We start from the raw sequence: 17688 nt of genomic DNA on the forward strand, positions 1-17688 counted from the left end.
AGTGAATTATATATATATATATATATATATAGATGCACTTTAACAATGTTTGCCACATTTTGCTTAAGAACATTAGCTTTCCTTTCAAAAAACACAAATTTAATGTTTGCATATTCATATTCAGCAACGAGCAATGCTGTTTAGCCATCTTAGGGATTGTGCATCTCTGTTAACAAAAGCCATGTCATATTAATAGGGAGACATGCTTTGAACTTCAAAGCAGTGAAAAATTAAATAATTTTTTTTCAATAGTACCAAATGGACCAGGTTATTTCATTGCTGGTGTAAATAAGGCAAGAAGCAAGTTCGTTTAGCCTTTAGCCTCTGTTTTTAAATGCTACAATTGTTCGCATTGCCAGCGTACTCCCACATCCCTATGTGCCTAACTGACGATCAAACCTGACCATCAAAAATCTTACACCATGAAAAGGATATGCACAAGTGTGACGTCCTCTCAATCTGATCAGAGAGGCACTATAACTTTGGCATACTTTCTGCAGTACATGTTAACCAAACATTCCAAAATGAACATTGCTAACAAATATTTACGCAAGGGATTTGAGATAAAGTGAACTGAGATTACATTGAAATGCGGCTACTGGAGAGTAAATGTGCAGATTCACACAGAAACACAACCAAACTAGCCAGAAATTAAAGCAAAGTAACAAATCATCCCCAATTCTGAATAAAGTAAATGGACTAAGAGTATGAAAACACCTTGACATAACATCAGTGAACGGTTATTCAGAGCGACATATTAAGAGGTTAATAGTGAATGGAGCTGTCAGTCATTCCATCCTTATTTTGTATGAAGACTTTCACAGTGGCCATTAGAGCAAAGCAATTAATGTTAAAGCATGCCGTGAATCAGATGATGTGATAAGGATACATAATAAGAAGTTCAAAATATAAAAGACAACAGGTTTAATATATTAAAAAAAACAAGCATAAGGCAAAAGCACTGTACACAGTTAGAAGGAACTCAGAAGTCTCAAGGACAGACAGTCAAAAGATAAAGAGAAGAAAGCTACAAACTAGGAAGCGCCCACCTCCTCTGGTTCTTAGCTTACACCCGTCTCACGGCACAGACTCCCAGCCGTTTACTTCACGTCACATGGGCTTTGTGATGATTTTCGAAATAAACAACTCATGTTTGTCATAGGCTTCCTCACATGCTTGGTGTCCATGGCTTAAAAACAGAGATAACAAATCATTTGTGTAAACACCATCCATCCATCCATTATCCAACCCGCTGAATCCGAACACAGGGTCCCGGAGGTCTGCTGGAGCCAATCCCAGCCAACACAGGGCACAAGGCAGGAACCAATCCTGGGCAGGGTGCCAATTCACCGCAGGACACACACAAACACACCCACACACCAAGCACACACTTGGCCAATTTAGAATCGCCAATCCACCTAACCTGCATGTCTTTGGACTGTGGGAAGAAACCGGAGCGCCCAGAGGAAACCCACGCAGACACGGGGAGAACATGAAAACTCCACACAGGGAGGACCCGGGAAGCAAACCCGGGTCTCCTAACTGCGAGGCAGCAGCGCTACCACTGCGCCAACATGCCGCCCAGACTAAGAGCAGTTTACTTCTCAAAACAGAGTGGTGCAGGATCGAACTCGCAAACTTTTGATTCCCAGTCGGCAGCTGATTCTATTGCGCCACGGAGGCAGGCGGTACTACAATTTACTAGTCAATCAACTGGGGCAAATTCAATGTTATTTCAAAATATCCTAACTACTTACACAGTGGGAAATGCAGTCAAACAAGCGTCACCACTGTTAATTTCTTCTCAGCTTTGGGCAACTTTAACAAGCAATAAGTAACAAGCTTTACAAATTAACAGTATTTAATTTAAACTTTGCATTTTTTACAATTAAATATTTCATAAAACAGTTTTTTTTTAAATATTAAACATAGGAAGTACATTTTTCCTGTGGATACAACTTTTTTTTTTTTTTACAAACTTAATATTGAAATAAAAGCAGTGCACTAAAAGATGAATCTTGTCAAGCAATTTTGATAGACATAATCCAGTACTAGGATGCTCAAACATGTTGTTCACAAATTATTTACCGTATGTACTCGCGTTTAAGTTTTCCCGTAGATAAGTCGGGGCTTGATTTTACTGTATAATTTCTAGTATTTTATAATGTTGGTCATATAAGTCGAAAGTGGAACACTCCCGCTATTGGTCCAAGAGATTCTGATATGCTAACACCCACCTGAGAGAGTAACCACGGAGCACACAACCTTTTTTTTCTATGTATTGTGCCTACGTGACCACATGGTAATACCCGAACTATTCCAAAGCGATGTTTGCACTGTTTTGTGTTTTTTTGTATCTTGCACCCTCATACACCTTTATCATAAGAGCATCCCTTATGTATGAAAATAGGAAGCTGGTTTAAAATTAAATGTCTTCAAAGTGGCGAAAAAAATTGGTAACTGCACTGCTGCATTAAAATTTGATGTGTCTGAGAAACTGATGTGAGATTGGAGGAGGCAAGAAGATATATAAAAAAAAAATAAATAAAAATGTGTCGCATTTTTGAACAGGCGCATAAGTCGAGGTCTGATTTTATGATCGATTTTTGGGTTTCAAGATCCGACTTGTACGTGAGTACATACGGTACTTACGATGTCTATAAATAAATAAACAAAAGCCTCTCAGAGGTCTACAACAGACATATTACCAAAAGTTCTTCACCCCATTGCTAGTGTTGCATGTTAAGTCACAAAGATGAACTGCACACAAAGACAGATGGTGAGACATTGGCCTACAGTGCCTATATAAGGTCTTCACCCCCTGGGATGTTTTACCCATATTCTATTCAACATTAAATCACAGTAGATTTAACAAAGCTTTTTTTTTTTTTAACAGCGATCAAATGAAAAAGACAATTTAATGTCAAAGTGAAAACAAATCTCTGTAAAGTGGTCTAAATGAATTCCAAAAATAAAACACAAAATAAATGATCTTGTGAGTATTCACTCCCTTCAATGTGACACACCTAAATTATCACTGGGGCAGTCAATTTGTTTTAGAAGTCTCATCATCAGTTCAATGAAGGTCACATGTCTGGGGTTTCTATTGATTTTACGTGGAAGGGCCAGCCAAGTCAGTATGGTGTCCTAACCAACAAGGTGAAGACAAAATGAAGACAACAAGCAACTCCATGAAAAGCACAAGTCAGGGGATGGAGACAAGAAAATATCAAATTATACAATTTAATGATACAATTAAATCAATCATGAAGAAACAGAAAGAGTGTGGGACAGCCGTAAGTTTGACTATAGCAGTTGTAACCACCAGGGGGCACCACTAAGCCCCAAACCCAAGGCATTGTAATGCCAACACATTTTTAGGATAAATAAAATCTATTTATTTAATCACAGCACCTCTACAATAATCATCATTCCAAAGACTAGCCACAATACACAAGAGAAAATAAATTCTTCCTCCTGTTGAGTGTCAATGAGTCAGTCATGGGGCTGTGGTCTCTGTTTTAAACTGGAACCAGGAAGGTGTCCGGTGCAATGCCATGTCTCTCTGGAAACACTTCCACGCCATAAAGTAAGTAGGGAGGTCCTCCTCCAACAGCGCTCTCTATCAGCACCCAGGGACCCTGACAGGGCTGCACTTCTGGACACCAACTGCCAAGCATCCCAGCGGGTGTCGCAACTGGGCTGCCAAACCAGGATGGAACAGGGGATGGAAGTGCTCCCAAGTTCTGGCTTCTTCTGGCCCATCCATAGTTTTATACTGGCTGGATACAAAGTTATCTTTCTGTCCAGCCAGCCAATCCATCTGTTATTCTGCTCTGGCTTCCCATCTGGGTAATAAAACCATGCTCTTTCCCAGCTGGGATGCCCATTCTCATCCTACACAGGTCATCGACAGAAAACTGTGTAACTGTGCAAGAAGAAGGTGGGTAGTGATGGAGGCCACCAAGAAACCTATGAGAACTATAGTGGCCGAGACTGTAAAGCTGCTTCAAGAGTCGCCCCTTTAGTGATAAAAGAGTCATAAAGAGAAAGCCGCTGTTGAAAATGTCCATGATATCCTGTCTGGAGTTTGCTCAAAGGCCGGAAGAAGATTCAATTTTCTAATTTGACCAAAGATGAGCTTTCAGGCAATTAGATGAAATAGCACGTGGGTAAACCCACACTGTGGTGACAGCATCGTGCTGTGGGGAGGCTTCCCTGCAACAGGCCCTGGAAGGCTTGTAATGGGCTAAATGAATGAAATCCTGGAGGAAAACATGACATGGTTTACAAGAAACCTGCACCATGGGAGATTTGTTTACAAGTAAGACAATGACCCCAAGCATAAAGCCAAAGATGCACAAGAATGGCTTAAAAACAAGAATTATGATGACCTGGAGAGGTCAAGCCCGAGTCCAGATCGCAGTCCTCGGTGGCTGGACCTCTTACAACCTGACAGAGCTGGGGCTCAAATGGCAGTGTGGAGATGTGCAAAGGCTGTCACAAATGCCATCTGACTTGAATAATTATGGGATCATTTATTTTGAGTTTTAATTTGTTTAGACCTCTTTTCTGAGGTCTTTGTTTTCACCAACATTAAAGAGACTTTTTCCTGCTGATCAGTGTCAACAACACAAAACAAAACAAATTAAATCTACCATGATTCAATAAAATGTAAAAACTTACAAGGGTTGAATATTTCTTATAGGTACTGTAGATAAAATGATTCAGTTATACAGGAGAACAAATTTACTTAAATACTAGACACTGTAAAATCAATTAAACTAAAAGTGACAGTAAGAATGCTTGTACATGCGTTTGATGTACAATATTCTTGACAGAGTTCACAGGTGAAGTCATTGAATTAACCTCAGGAGACAACATTTTTATTCAAAACACTGGGCTTGTAATTGGAATGTTTCCTTCCTTCCTTCCTTCTTGTGTTCCACATAACTCACTTAATTGTTACAGTCTAACTTCTTGACTCGGGCTGAATTCTAGTTGCTCACAATATTGACGTGCCTGTGTTATTGCACATTCACTTATCACAAGCTCCTTGCAGCATTTCTTCCAGTTTTCGATCCTAGAAATAAAATCACAAATGCAAGATACATTAAACAACATAGCAAAACACTGTAATACTCATTTTTGAAACATTAACTGCACAAAAGTAAGTAATGAACAATGTATTTACAAACTCCTGTTTCCTAGTGAATTGTGGGGTATGTCTACTTAACACACCATATTAAAACATGGACTACTGCACCAGAATCAAAAGAGCATCAGTACAATGCGTTACCTGCCGCAGACACTTTAGACAACATTATTCTGATTACCTGGATGAGGCAAACACCACTGCGGCCATATAGAAACAGTCACCAGAGTGCTTCCATCTTCTAAATACAGTGCATCCAGAAAGTATTCACAGTGCATCACTTTTTCCACATTTTGTTATGTTACAGCCTTATTCCAAAATGGATTAAATTCATTTTTTTCCAATCGGATTCAAGTCTGGGCTCTGCCTGGGCCACTCAAGGACATTCACAGAGTTGTCCTGAAGCCACTCCTTTGATATCTTGGCTGTGTGCTTAGGGTCGTTGTCCTGCTGAAAGATGAACCATCCCCCCAATCTGAGGTCAAGAACGCTCTGGAGCAGGTTTTCATCCAGGATGTCTCTGTACATTGCTGCAGTCATCTTTCCATTTATCCTGACTAGTCTCCCAGTTCCCGTCTCTGAAAAACATCCCCACAGCATGATGCTGCCACCAACATGTTTCACTGTAGGGATGGTATTGGCCTGGTGATGAGCGGTGCCTGGTTTCCTCCACACGTGATGCCTGGCATTCACACCAAAGAGTTCAATCTTTGTCTCATCAGACCAGAGAATTTTGTTTCTCATGGTCTGAGAGTCCTTCAGGTGCCTTTTGGCAAACTCCAGGTGGGCTGCCATGTGCCTTTTACTAAGGAGTGGCTTCCGTCTGGCCACTCTACCATACAGACTTGATTGGTGGATTGCTGCTGAGATGATTGTCCTTCTGGAAGGTTCTCCTCTCTCCACAGAGAACCTCTGGAGCTCTGACAGAATGACCATTGGGTTCTAGGTCACCTCCATTACTAAGGCCCTTCTCCCCCGATCGCTCAGTTTAGATGGCCGGCCAGCTCTAGGAAGAGTCCTGGTAGTTTTGAACTTCTTCCACTTACGGATGATGGAAGCCACTGTGCTCATTGGGACTTTCAAAGCTGCAGAAATTTTTCTGTAACCTTCCCCAGATTTGTGCCTCGAGACAATCCTGTCTCAGAGGTCTACAGACAATTCCTTTGACTTCATGCTTGGTTTGTGCTCTGACATGAACTGTCAACTATGGGATATTATATAGACAGGTGTGTGCCTTTCCAAATCATGTCCATGCAACTGAATTTACCACAGGTGGACTCCAATTAAGCTGCAGAAACATCTCAAGGATGATCAGTGGAAACAGGATGCACCTGAGGTCAGTTTTGAGCTTCATGGCAAAGGCTGTGAATACTTATGTACATGTGCTTTCTCAATTTTTTTATTTTTAATAAATTTGCAAAACTCTCAAGTAAACTTTTTTCACATTGTCATTATGGGGTGTTGTGTGTGGAATTCTGAGGAAAAAATGAATTTAATCTATTTTGGAATAAGGCTGTAACATAACAAAATGTAGAAAAAGTGATGCATTGTAAATACTTTCCGGATGCACTGTAGGTCTCCTTACGAAATATAGTCTGCGTAAGGGGAATTTCTGAATTTGTAACACTACATTAAAGCATTCTGATTTGTGTTATCACTGGGTGGTGTGGCAATGTAACATCTGCGCTAAATCCAACAGAAACCACAGCATTGAACTTGACTTTAATTGTAAAGGTCTATGCCACTATAAAAACACAAGAATCATTTTTATTTTATTATTACAAGTACTGCTTACAAAAAGTATACTCACCAGTAGATTTGGAAAACAATACTACAAAAAGAGAATTCAGATTAGATTTAAAATAATTTAACACTAACCTTTCAATAACTTATTTCTGCACTTCGTACTTTAGCATTGTCTCACTGTTTTATCTTACTTTGGTCTTCTTTACTGAATGTTACATATTATACTGTGTACAGCATTACTTAAAGTTCACATTTTATGAATACTAAGGTGAGGACGTGCAAATAAACATCACCATGTACTTGTAATTCAAATGATATTCAAATGAAGAAGATGTCTATCTATAACAGAATGAACAGAGTTGTGCAAAAAGGCCTAGAACATGTTCTCTCTGTCAATTGCTGTAGATGTCTGTACTGTTTTATTTTACAAGCTTCAGCAAATCAAATTCCATGCAGCTAGCACGGTCATGAAAGTAGCTCTCTGTTAGAAAATTCACAAAGACTAGTACTTTAACACTAGAATTACCAGAGCCTACGAAAAAACTCTTAAATCCGTCCCACCTTAAATCGCTTCTTAAAATCGTTCACAGCTCTCCACCAGCGTCTTTTGTCATCTAAATGTACTGATAAAAATCAGGCTGCAAAGCACCTGGCTATTCCATCCCCCCACCGACTTAGAACGTGCACAAACTTCTCCCAGCTCATGCCTTGATTGATTTTCTGGGAGTGAAGTGGAGTTTTAGAGTAGAAATAATAGATCGTTGTTTGGAACACACGCATTTCATGTCTGTTCCATTTCGACAGTAATCTGTGTAAACACATTGTTAAAACAGAAACGTTTTTTATATTCTAGTAGTAGATGACAAAATGTAGGCATAAACTAAATAATGTATGAAGCCTGAAGTCCAAATATCAAAAGAAATATTTTCACAGAAGGTACAAATCTATCACAACAATTGCGGTTTTATTCAAAAATATAACTGCAGAAACAAAAAGCCGCCTTAACATGCATCTTTGACAATTGTTTATTATGACTTCCTCTGTGGCGCAATAGACTCAGCTGCTGACTGGAAATCAAAAGGTCGCGAGTTCGATCCTGCACTTCTCCGTTTTGAGAAGTAAACTGCTCTTAGTCTTACTATTTTAGAATAAAAACATACATTTGATTTCAGTCTGTAACAGCCAGTGTAATTTATGATACTTGTAAAGGTTAGCTTTGTTTTTTTTTTTTAGTCAGTTTTATTATCTCGGCCGCGTTCACGAGCCCAAATACACACCACCCCCGCATCTGATACTGCTGTTTTCACATAGACACACTGTAACAGACGTAAACTCAGCTCCCTTCTACATCGGAGCAAGAATGCACATACTGTACCATTGCTTGCATACTAAAGTGTCAGCAGGCACTTTCGTGGCATTACACACAGTTTTGCGCATACCCTCTGCACACTACTTGTGACTTTAGGAAGTAAGTAAATAAATAAAGGTAAATCGTGTCATAAAATGATTTCTTCAAAACGTTAAATGTTATTTTTTGGCATGGACATGTCTGCATGCACTTTTTGTGGCATTACACATGCATTTTTTGAGCATGTTCGCGCCAAATAAATAACGCTGTTCATTTTCAAATAATATTGCATTTCTCTCTATGCTGTGGTTTCTATTACACACCTGAAAGAAAGAGACAATATATGTGAAAACATCATCGCACAAATGCAATATTATTTGAAAACAGTGTCCGATCAGCTGTAAAAGTATGGCATTTCGAAATGTTTGCTTTTTTTCAGTCTGATTCTCTCAGTCAGACTGTATATTTGTCTCTTATTCAGTGCACGCAAGAACATGCAGGTAGCCAGATGCTGTATGCTACAACATGCTGGCGGTGATCAACGCACATTTTAAAAAAAGAAAGAGACAAATATATGTGACGTTTTGAAGAATTCATTTTATGACACGATTTACCTTTATTTATTTACTTACTTCCTAAAGCCTAAAGTCACAAGTAGTGTGCAGAGGGCATGCGCAAAACTGTGTGTAATGCCACGAAAAGTGCCTGCTGACACTTTAGTATGCAAGCAATGGTACAGTATGTGCATTCTTGGTCCGATGTAGAAGGGAGCTGAGTTTACCTCTGTTACAGCGTGTCTATGTGAAAACAGCAGTATCAGATGCGGGGGTGGGGTGTATTTGGGCTCGTGAACGCGGCCGAGATAATAAAACTGACTAAAAAAAAAAAACACACAAAGCTAACATTTACAAGTATCATAAATTACACTGGCCGTTACAGACTGAAATCAAATGTATGTTTTTATTCTAAAATAGTAAGACTAAGAGAAGTTTACTTCTCAAAATGGAGAAGTGCAGGATCGAACTCGCGACCTTTTGATTCCCAGTTGGCAGATGAGTCTATTGCGCCACGGAGGAAGTCATAATAAACAATTTTTTAAAGTCGCATGATAAGGCGGCTTTTTGTTTCTGCAGTTATGTTTTTGAATAAAAGCGCAATTGTTGTGTTAGATTTGTACCTTCTGTGAAAATATTTCTTTCGATATTTGGACTTCAGGCTTCATACATTATATAGTTTATGCCTACATTTTGTCATCTACTACTAGAATATAAAAAACGTTTCTGTTTTAACAATGTGTTTACACAGATTACTTTCGAAACGGAACAGACATGAAATGCATGTGTTCCAAACAACAATCTATTATTTCTACTCTAAAACTCCACTTCACTCCCTGAAAATCAATCAAGGCATGAGCTGGGAGAAGTTTGTGCACGTTCTAAGTCGGTGGGGGGATGGAATAGCCGGCTGCTTTGCAGCCTGATTTTTATCAGTACATTTAGATGACAAAAGACGCTGGTGGAGAGGTGAGAACGGTTTTAAGAAGTGATTTAAGGTGGGACGGATTTAAGAGTTTTTCGTAGGCTCTGGTAATTCTAGTGTTAACTAAAAAAAGCTCCATCATATACCAAGACACTGCATTTTCTTCTGTCATTTAAACAGTTTAAGTAAATAACAACCCAAAAAAAAAAAGCAAAAGATAAGGAAAGAAGCCATACTGTCTATGTGAAAATTCGAAATAAACATTTAACACTAGAATCTCTAAAGCCCACGAAAAAACTCATAATCCTGGGCCACCTTAAATTCCTTCACACATCTCCATTATCGTCTTTTGATTTGTAAAAGGAGCTACTAAAAACTACGACATCTACAGTTTAAACCACTCCCATCTAACTAATAGCTTTTTCTAACCTAATCATATCAAACCCACTGTGCTGTTCCTAATATTTTGCTAATTAAATATTTAGGTTTAGCACTATCTGCACTAATAGACTTCTCTTCTCATACTTAAGGCTGTATTTTGAATGTTCAACAGTCTATCCAAGAGGTTTTGGTATTATTTTTGTTGTTTAGTTTCTTTTTTTTTTTTGGATGTAGCCTTAAATAATATGTGTGATTAAAATCTGTTTAATGTAGCACAGTACTTATCTGGGCAGTATGGGGCGCAAGGTAAGAATCACCTCTGTACAGGGTGCCAGTCCACCACAGCAGTCACCCAGTTCTGCATGTCTTGGGAATGTGGGAGGAAAAAAAACACACAGAATGAATGGATGGATGGATGGATGGATGGATAGATAGATGTATACACCTGATGAGTCCCAAAAGGGTCAAACACATGTTAAGAACAATCTGTGTTATTTTGCAGTTACTGCGTCACATATCTATGATCTGCTTCTCGCAAATTGAGAGGATGTGACAGATATTTGCCAGCTGGCCGAACAACCACAAGAGTGAATTGATAGGTAACCATCCAAATAATCACATTACGATTCAGACCAACAAACAATACTCCAATCTTCACTTTGTCAAGCAATCGAACCAACACTGTGGCACGACATTTGAGGCTTCGCCTAAGGCACTGATGTCTGAGGTTCGATCCCTGTAAGGGGAAGCAAAGATGCATACAGCTGAGGAGCCACAATTAGGGCGAAACACGTGTCATGTATTTTTTATATTATTTGGCAGTTATTGAGATCACATAGACAGTGTGTTTTTCTGTTTCCCAATATTGCATTTTTTTAATCTAAACAAATAGTACATGTGTTTATCCATCCATCCATCCTCTTCCGCTTATCTGAGATCGAGTCGCGGGGACAGCAGCTTGAGCAGAGATACCCACAGGGCCGTTTGAAGGAATTTGGGGGCCCCAAGCAAAATGGACATGGAGGCCCCCCGCACGCACGCAAAGGAACCACAGCATAGCCATACAGTAATCCCTCCTCGATCGCGGGGGTTGCGTTCCAGAACCCCCCGCGATAGACGAAAATCCGCGAAGTAGAAAACATATGTTTGTGTAGTTATTTTTATATATTTTAAGCCCTTATAAACTCTCCCACACTGTTAACATTATTAGAGCCCTCTAGACATGAAATAACACCCTTTAGTCAAAAGTTTAAACTGTCCTCCATGACAAGACAGAGATGACAGTTCTTTCTCACAATTAAAAGAATGCAAATAGATGATCTTCTCTTCTGGAGCAGAGAATTTCAGAGGGAGAGAGACAGAGAGCGCTCGCAAAGAAAAGCAAACAATCAAAAAATCAATACTTGTGCTTTTAAGTTTGCCGCGGCATTTTTAGAGGAGCGTTAGTATCTTCTAAGCAAACAGCCTCTGTGCAAACAGCCCCTCTGCTCACATCTCCTCCGTCAGGCGCAGAGAACGTCAGAGAGAGAGAGCGAGATTAAAGCAACAATCAAAAAATCAATACGTGTGCTTTTGTGCTTTTAAATATGCCGAGCAACGCAATAAAGCGGCATTTTTTTTAGAGGAGCGTCAGTATCTTTTAAGCAAACAGCCTCTGTGCAAACAGCCCCACCCATCAGGCGCAGAGAATGTCAGAGAGGGTGAGAGAGAGGCAGAGACAAGCAAACAATCAAGCTCCAAGCGGGATGTATATCTTATAGCATTGAGGAGTTTTAGTTAATATGTAATACATGCTCTGATTGGGTAGCTTCTAAGCCATCCGCCAATAGCGTCCCTTGTATGAAATCAACAGGGCAAACAAACTGAGGAAGCGTAGCATAAATTAAAAGACCCATTGTCTGCAGAAATCTGAACCAGCGAAAAATCTGTGATATATATTTAGATGTGCTTACATTTAAAATCCGCGATAGAGTGAAACCGCGAAAGTCAAAGCGCGATATAGCGAGGGATTACTGTACATATTTCTGCTAGCCTACCTGCTGCAAAATTGCACCATTTGTACAAGACAAGTAGAGCTATTTTATGTGTGTAATTTATCACTTACCACTGTCTTGTTTTTTCTTATCCTCCTCTTCCTTTCTCTTCTTTCTTTTTTGGCTTCCTGAAGCATAATTCCGCTTCATGACTGCCGAGGAAGTTTTGTATTTTGCCGGCAGCAGAGATCACGTGGTTGGCTGGCTGCTGTCAGCGAGGGGGGCCCCCTTGAGGGGGATCCCGATAACAGTGTCATTGCACTTTACTGCATTCACTATCAATGGGGCGCTCACACAGTTTGTCGCTGCATTTTATTCTTAACCAGTCGTTGTCTTGGGGCCCCAGGCCAGCTCGGGGCCCCAAGCAATTGCTTGGTTTGCCTGCCTTGTCGCAACGGGCCTGGATACCCAGTCTTCCCTCTCCCTACATGTGTTTAATAACGCAGAAATGTAAAGTACTTTAGTAAATTGTTATCTAAATAAATACTTCCCTGCAAAGAGCAGCCCATAAATACCAAAACACTAACAAGTAAAGGACTGCAGTTTGTAACTGCTTATAAAAAAGAAGCACAACAAACATACAACCAGAAATTTTACAAACCTAAGGCACATGGACAGGGATGATTATGATGATCACCATCATCATCATCTACCAGTACAGGGCCAATCCAATATGGCACCCATTGAGTACCAATATTTAGTAAAGGTTACATAAGGCTGTCATGCTGTTGTCCTAAACTTGCATTTCAAGCTAGTCAGTCTACATTCACCCACCAATTATTCAACAAGCACGGTCCCAGTCATGGTTTGACAACAAGAGGCTGTTCTGGCACCTTCAGCTGCAAGGCAGCGAGCTACCAACCCTGGATGAAGACACCAGTACTTCATAAAGCCCTATAACACACCCACACACATTCACTCATTCCACACTTCTTTGAGATGCATCAGGAGAACTAGAGCTTCTGTAGTAAAATTTTGATTTTGAGCCATCACACAGACTCCAAAAGAGGGTGGGGGATTTCAAGCCCAGAAACTGGGAGGCAGCAATTCACACTGCCATTAAAAATTCCAAGGTGGCACATAAAGAATACTGCACTTACAAAGGAAATGTAGAAAAGGAGAATGCCTTGAAACAGTGAAGCAGGAGAGACCGCTTCTAAGACCAAGACCAGAGTGCAGAATATTTAATATCATAAAGTAGTCCCCATTACTTCTTGTACAAGAGTAAAGCCCAATTAAACGTTGGTGAAATTTTCTCTGATTTGCAGTCCCTTTACAACATTCTTGCTGTACTGTATTTAAGACTTCAGCATGAGCTTTCTAAATAACCTACAAAAGAACCCGAGCCAATGTTTAATGTGAAACAGTGATTTCAGCAATCTTGTGGTCAGCTCTTAAAGGACATGAACTGCTAAGATTGTGATATTTCCATAGACATCGGAACATCTTTCTCACCCTAGAGAAAAGGACTTCAGCTTAATGTGAAAAGACAATAAGCACATTCATGTTTTCATTTGAAACCAACCCAAATGTTCTGTGTCCAAAGGCTAATGGGTCATCTTGGGGTTTACTAATGTTTTTTTTTTTTTCTTTTTATGCATTTTATCACTCCTTTACAGCTGTGACTGATAATAAGAAAGGCTCCCAGCCATTCAGCACTACTGAAAGCTCAGAACTAAATAGGTGTTCTCAACATCTATAAATTGTCCATGTCTTAACATTAAATTCTGTACTCAAATTCACAATGATGAGCCATTTTGCCCTGTTTAATGTAAGGGAGACAATTAACAAACACACTTCTGCATGATACACTAAGTGGGCTAAAGCTAGCTCACTACTTTTTAAGCTACAAGAAGATGATAGTTATTTTAATTTAGACATTGTGTTGTACTGAATGTGGGTTAACATATAAAATATTAATAACTAACAGAAGCAAAGGGTTTTTCTAGTCATTTTTCTTCCCGATTTATGTACTAGGAATCAAAATAAAAAGAGAAGATCCAAAATAAACTTTTTGTGTTTTATTGGTATACAATGTGTCAAGTGTGTTAAAAGTGAGAACAGAAATCTACTGTACTAATTTGAACTTTGACAACAGAAAAGTGATACTGGTTAATATACAGTTACCCCATCACTAAGGTGGGAAGCACGCGCTGAATACAGGGCATTGCTGCACCCACCACACGATGGACCATCTGGATTGAGATCCAAGTGCAGCCATGCAACGCAGCACCACACTAAAGAGTGTGAGGTTTTTTACAATCAATGGCTGGAATGTCAATCCTGCCACCAACCCCCAGGTATTCCTGGTAAGTTGGAGGACCTGCTTGCAGGGCTGAATGCAGATTAATGTCTTACCCAGGACGGAGCAATTGCTCAAGGGCCTAATGGAGTAGAATCACTTCAGGCGTTTCACAGGATTCAAAGATTGCCGGTGCAAATCCCTAGCCTCAGAGTCACCACTCTGCCCCATCACTAAACTACATTTAAATAACTGTGCATGATTAAACACAATGCCACTGTCCCCAGAAGGATGTAGCATCTAGTTGATGTTCTTCTGTGCAGTTTTCAGTTTTCCTCCAATATCCCCAATGAATATGTAGGATAGTTGGAAGGCCGATTCCAAGTCACCCTGTGTGAGTGTGTCTCAGACTAGAGACCCTGTGAAGGACTGGCACCAGGGGCAGTAGTAGCACTAGGTGTTGTAGTTAGTAGTAGCAATTTTGTCACAAGTTACAGTTGTGCTTGAAAGTTTGTGAACCCTTTAGAATTTTCTATATTTCTGCATAAATATGACCTAAAACATCATCAGATTTTCACTCAAGTCCTAAAAGTAGATAAAGAGAAACCAGTTAAACAAATGGGACAAAAACATTATACTTGATCATTTATTTATTGAGGAAAATGATCAAATATTACATATTTTTGAGTGGCAAAAGTATATGAACCTCTAGGATTAGCAGTTAGTTTGAAGGTGAAATTAGAGTCAGGTGTTTTCAATCAATGGGATGGCAATCAGGTGTGAGTGGGCACCCTGTGTTATTTAAAGAACAGGGATCTATCAAAGTCTGCTCTTCACAACACGTTTGTGGAAGTGTATCATGGCACGAACAAAGGAGATTTCTGAGGACCTCAGAAAAGAGTTGTTGATGCTCATCAGGCTGGAAAAGGTTACAAAACCATCTCTAAAGAGTTTGGACTCCACCAATCCACAGTCAGACAGATTGTGTACAAATGGAGGAAATTCAAGACTATTGTTACCCTCCCCAGGAGTGGTCACCAACAAAGATCACTCCAAGAGCAAGGCGTGTAATAGTCGGCGAGGTCACAAAGGACCCCAGGGTAACTTCTAAGCAACTGAAGGCCTCTCTCACATTGGCTAATGTTCATGTTCATGAGTCCACCATCAGGAGAACACTGAACAACAATGGTGTGCATGGCAGGGTTGCAAGGAGAAAGCCACTGCTCTCCAAAAAACATTGCTGCTCGTCTGCAGTTTGCTAAAGATCACGTGGACAAACCAGAAGGCTATTGGAAGAATGTTTTGTGGATGGGTGAGTCCAAAATAGAACTTTTTGGTTTAAATGAAAAGTTATGTTTGGAGAAAGGAAAACACTGCATTCCAGCATAAGAACCTTATCCCATCTGTGAAACATGGTGGTGGTAGTATCATGGTTTGGGCCTGTTTTGCTGCATCTGGGCCAGGACGGCTTGCCTTCATTGATGGAACAATGAATTCTGAATTATATCAGAGAATTCTAAGGGAAAATGTCAGGACATCTGTCCATGAACTGAATCTCAAGAGAAGGTGGGTCATGCAGCAAGACAACGACCCTAAGCTCACAAGTCGTTCTACCAAAGAATGGTTAAAGAAGAATAAAGTTAATGTTTTGGAATGGCCAAGTCAAAGTCCTGACCTTAATCCAATCGAAATGTTGTGGAAGGACCTGAAGCAAGCAGTTAATGTGAGGAAACCCACCAACATCCCAGAGTTGAAGCTGTTCTGTATGGAGGAATGGGCTAAAATTCCTCCAAGCCGGTGTGCAGGAATGATCAAAAGTTGCCGGAAACGTTTAGTTGCAATAATTGCTGCAAAGGGGGTCACACCAGATACGGAAAGCAAAGGTTCACATACTTTTTCCACTCACAAATATGTAATATTCGATCATTTTCCTTAATAAATAAATGACCAAGTATAATATTTTTGTCTCGTTTGTTTAACTGGTTTCTCTTTATCTACTTTTAGGACATGAGTGAAAATCTGATGATGTTTTAGGTCATATTTATGCAGAAATATAGAAAATTCTAAAGGGTACACAAACTTTCAAGCACAACTGTATCTGTAGTGGGGTGAAATGTCAAGTGAACTGATTAGTCATCAAAGAGTGTGGCTTTGTATGTGTCAGTATCGTAAAACAGACTGGCACTTTTGTCAATGGCTATTTCCTTCCTTTGGCATTCACCCTTCAAAAACTCAACAAATAATTCTGACTAAAGAAAATGCTACCTGCCATATCCCATCAAGACATCTTTACCCAACATTCATAGTGTGTTATGGATGGCAATTAAAAGGTCGGTTTTCATTACTCACCTCTTTTGAAACAGTTGTCATCTGTGATGCTAAACATAACCAGTGTGAAGCAGCTGTGTCGTTTTCCAAATCCCTGTAACACTGTAGGAACATAAGATAAACGGTTGGGTTGGGGTGAGGGTACATTCAGTTCCATCAACATTTTTATTTACATGGTACTTTAACAGATGCTTGAAGAATTTCTATTGCTTGATAATGACATTGAGTCACCGTCCAGAGTGTCAACCCTTCAGACCATCATGCTTAACATTTTCTATGTATTACATGTGGCAGGAGCCTAGTAATTAGTTTAACTTTCTGGTCACATTCCTTTCTTGCTAATTTTACATACTTTTTAATCTCCACAGATGGTAGATTCTTTCATGAATGTTGGAAAATTGGAGTTTTTATATATCATACCAGCTGTGCTCTTACCACAATAAAATTATACTGTGCTGAATTTTAGCATAGTGGGCTGAACATCTGATTCATTTTTAGGAAAAGTGTAATGTCTGAAAACATGCCGTACAGTGGACACAAAAACAGTTATTTGAATCAAATTATTATACATTTTAAATGAGACAACTTTGTGTGCATAGCCTAAAATCTACAATATTTAAACAAAACCTTTTTGTCTTAAAAATGAATTGCATTATGGTATATATTGTGCTTAACCTTTTCTGGCATCAGCTTACAGAAATGCCCATCTCATTTTCTAAGGTTGGGAGATCAGTCAGTTTAGTAAGTAAAGCTTAATCAGGTGAATACAAAACATAAACTATTACACTAATGTAAATAAGATGCATAAGTTCATTTTAAAGAACATTCAGTGAGAGAATGTATCGCAAGCAGCAAATAGACATCAGGTCCGGTGTGCAGCTTGGTAAAACATTTGCCTGTGAGTCATCTCATCTGTTGCTCTTTTAAATAACAGGCATGCACATTTCCTCACTGCAGGGAGAGATACAGTAACTTT

General features: G+C 39.5%; 1 protein-coding gene across 3 annotated transcripts in view; it reads right to left on the minus strand.

The window, feature by feature from the left end:
• Positions 1 to 2916: 2916 nt before the first annotated feature.
• Positions 2917 to 17688, minus strand: part of rmdn3 (regulator of microtubule dynamics 3) — a 132710-nt gene continuing 117938 nt past the window's right edge. The window contains exons 11-13 of one of the 3 annotated variants that reach the window (XM_039741331.1): positions 16734 to 16814; positions 6966 to 6986; positions 2917 to 5083 (exon numbers count right to left, since the gene is read on the minus strand). In XM_039741331.1, coding sequence (XP_039597265.1) covers positions 5039 to 5083; positions 6966 to 6986; positions 16734 to 16814 — 147 coding nt within the window. In that variant the 3' untranslated portion in view covers positions 2917 to 5038. Of the gene's footprint in view, positions 5084 to 6965; positions 6987 to 9815; positions 10476 to 16733; positions 16815 to 17688 lie in introns of those variants that run through there. The other 2 variants (XM_039741332.1, XM_039741333.1) reach the window with 2 other exon arrangements.

Source organism: Polypterus senegalus, chromosome 18 (assembly GCF_016835505.1).
Source record: "Polypterus senegalus isolate Bchr_013 chromosome 18, ASM1683550v1, whole genome shotgun sequence".
NCBI classification, from domain to species: Eukaryota; Metazoa; Chordata; class Cladistia; order Polypteriformes; family Polypteridae; genus Polypterus; species Polypterus senegalus.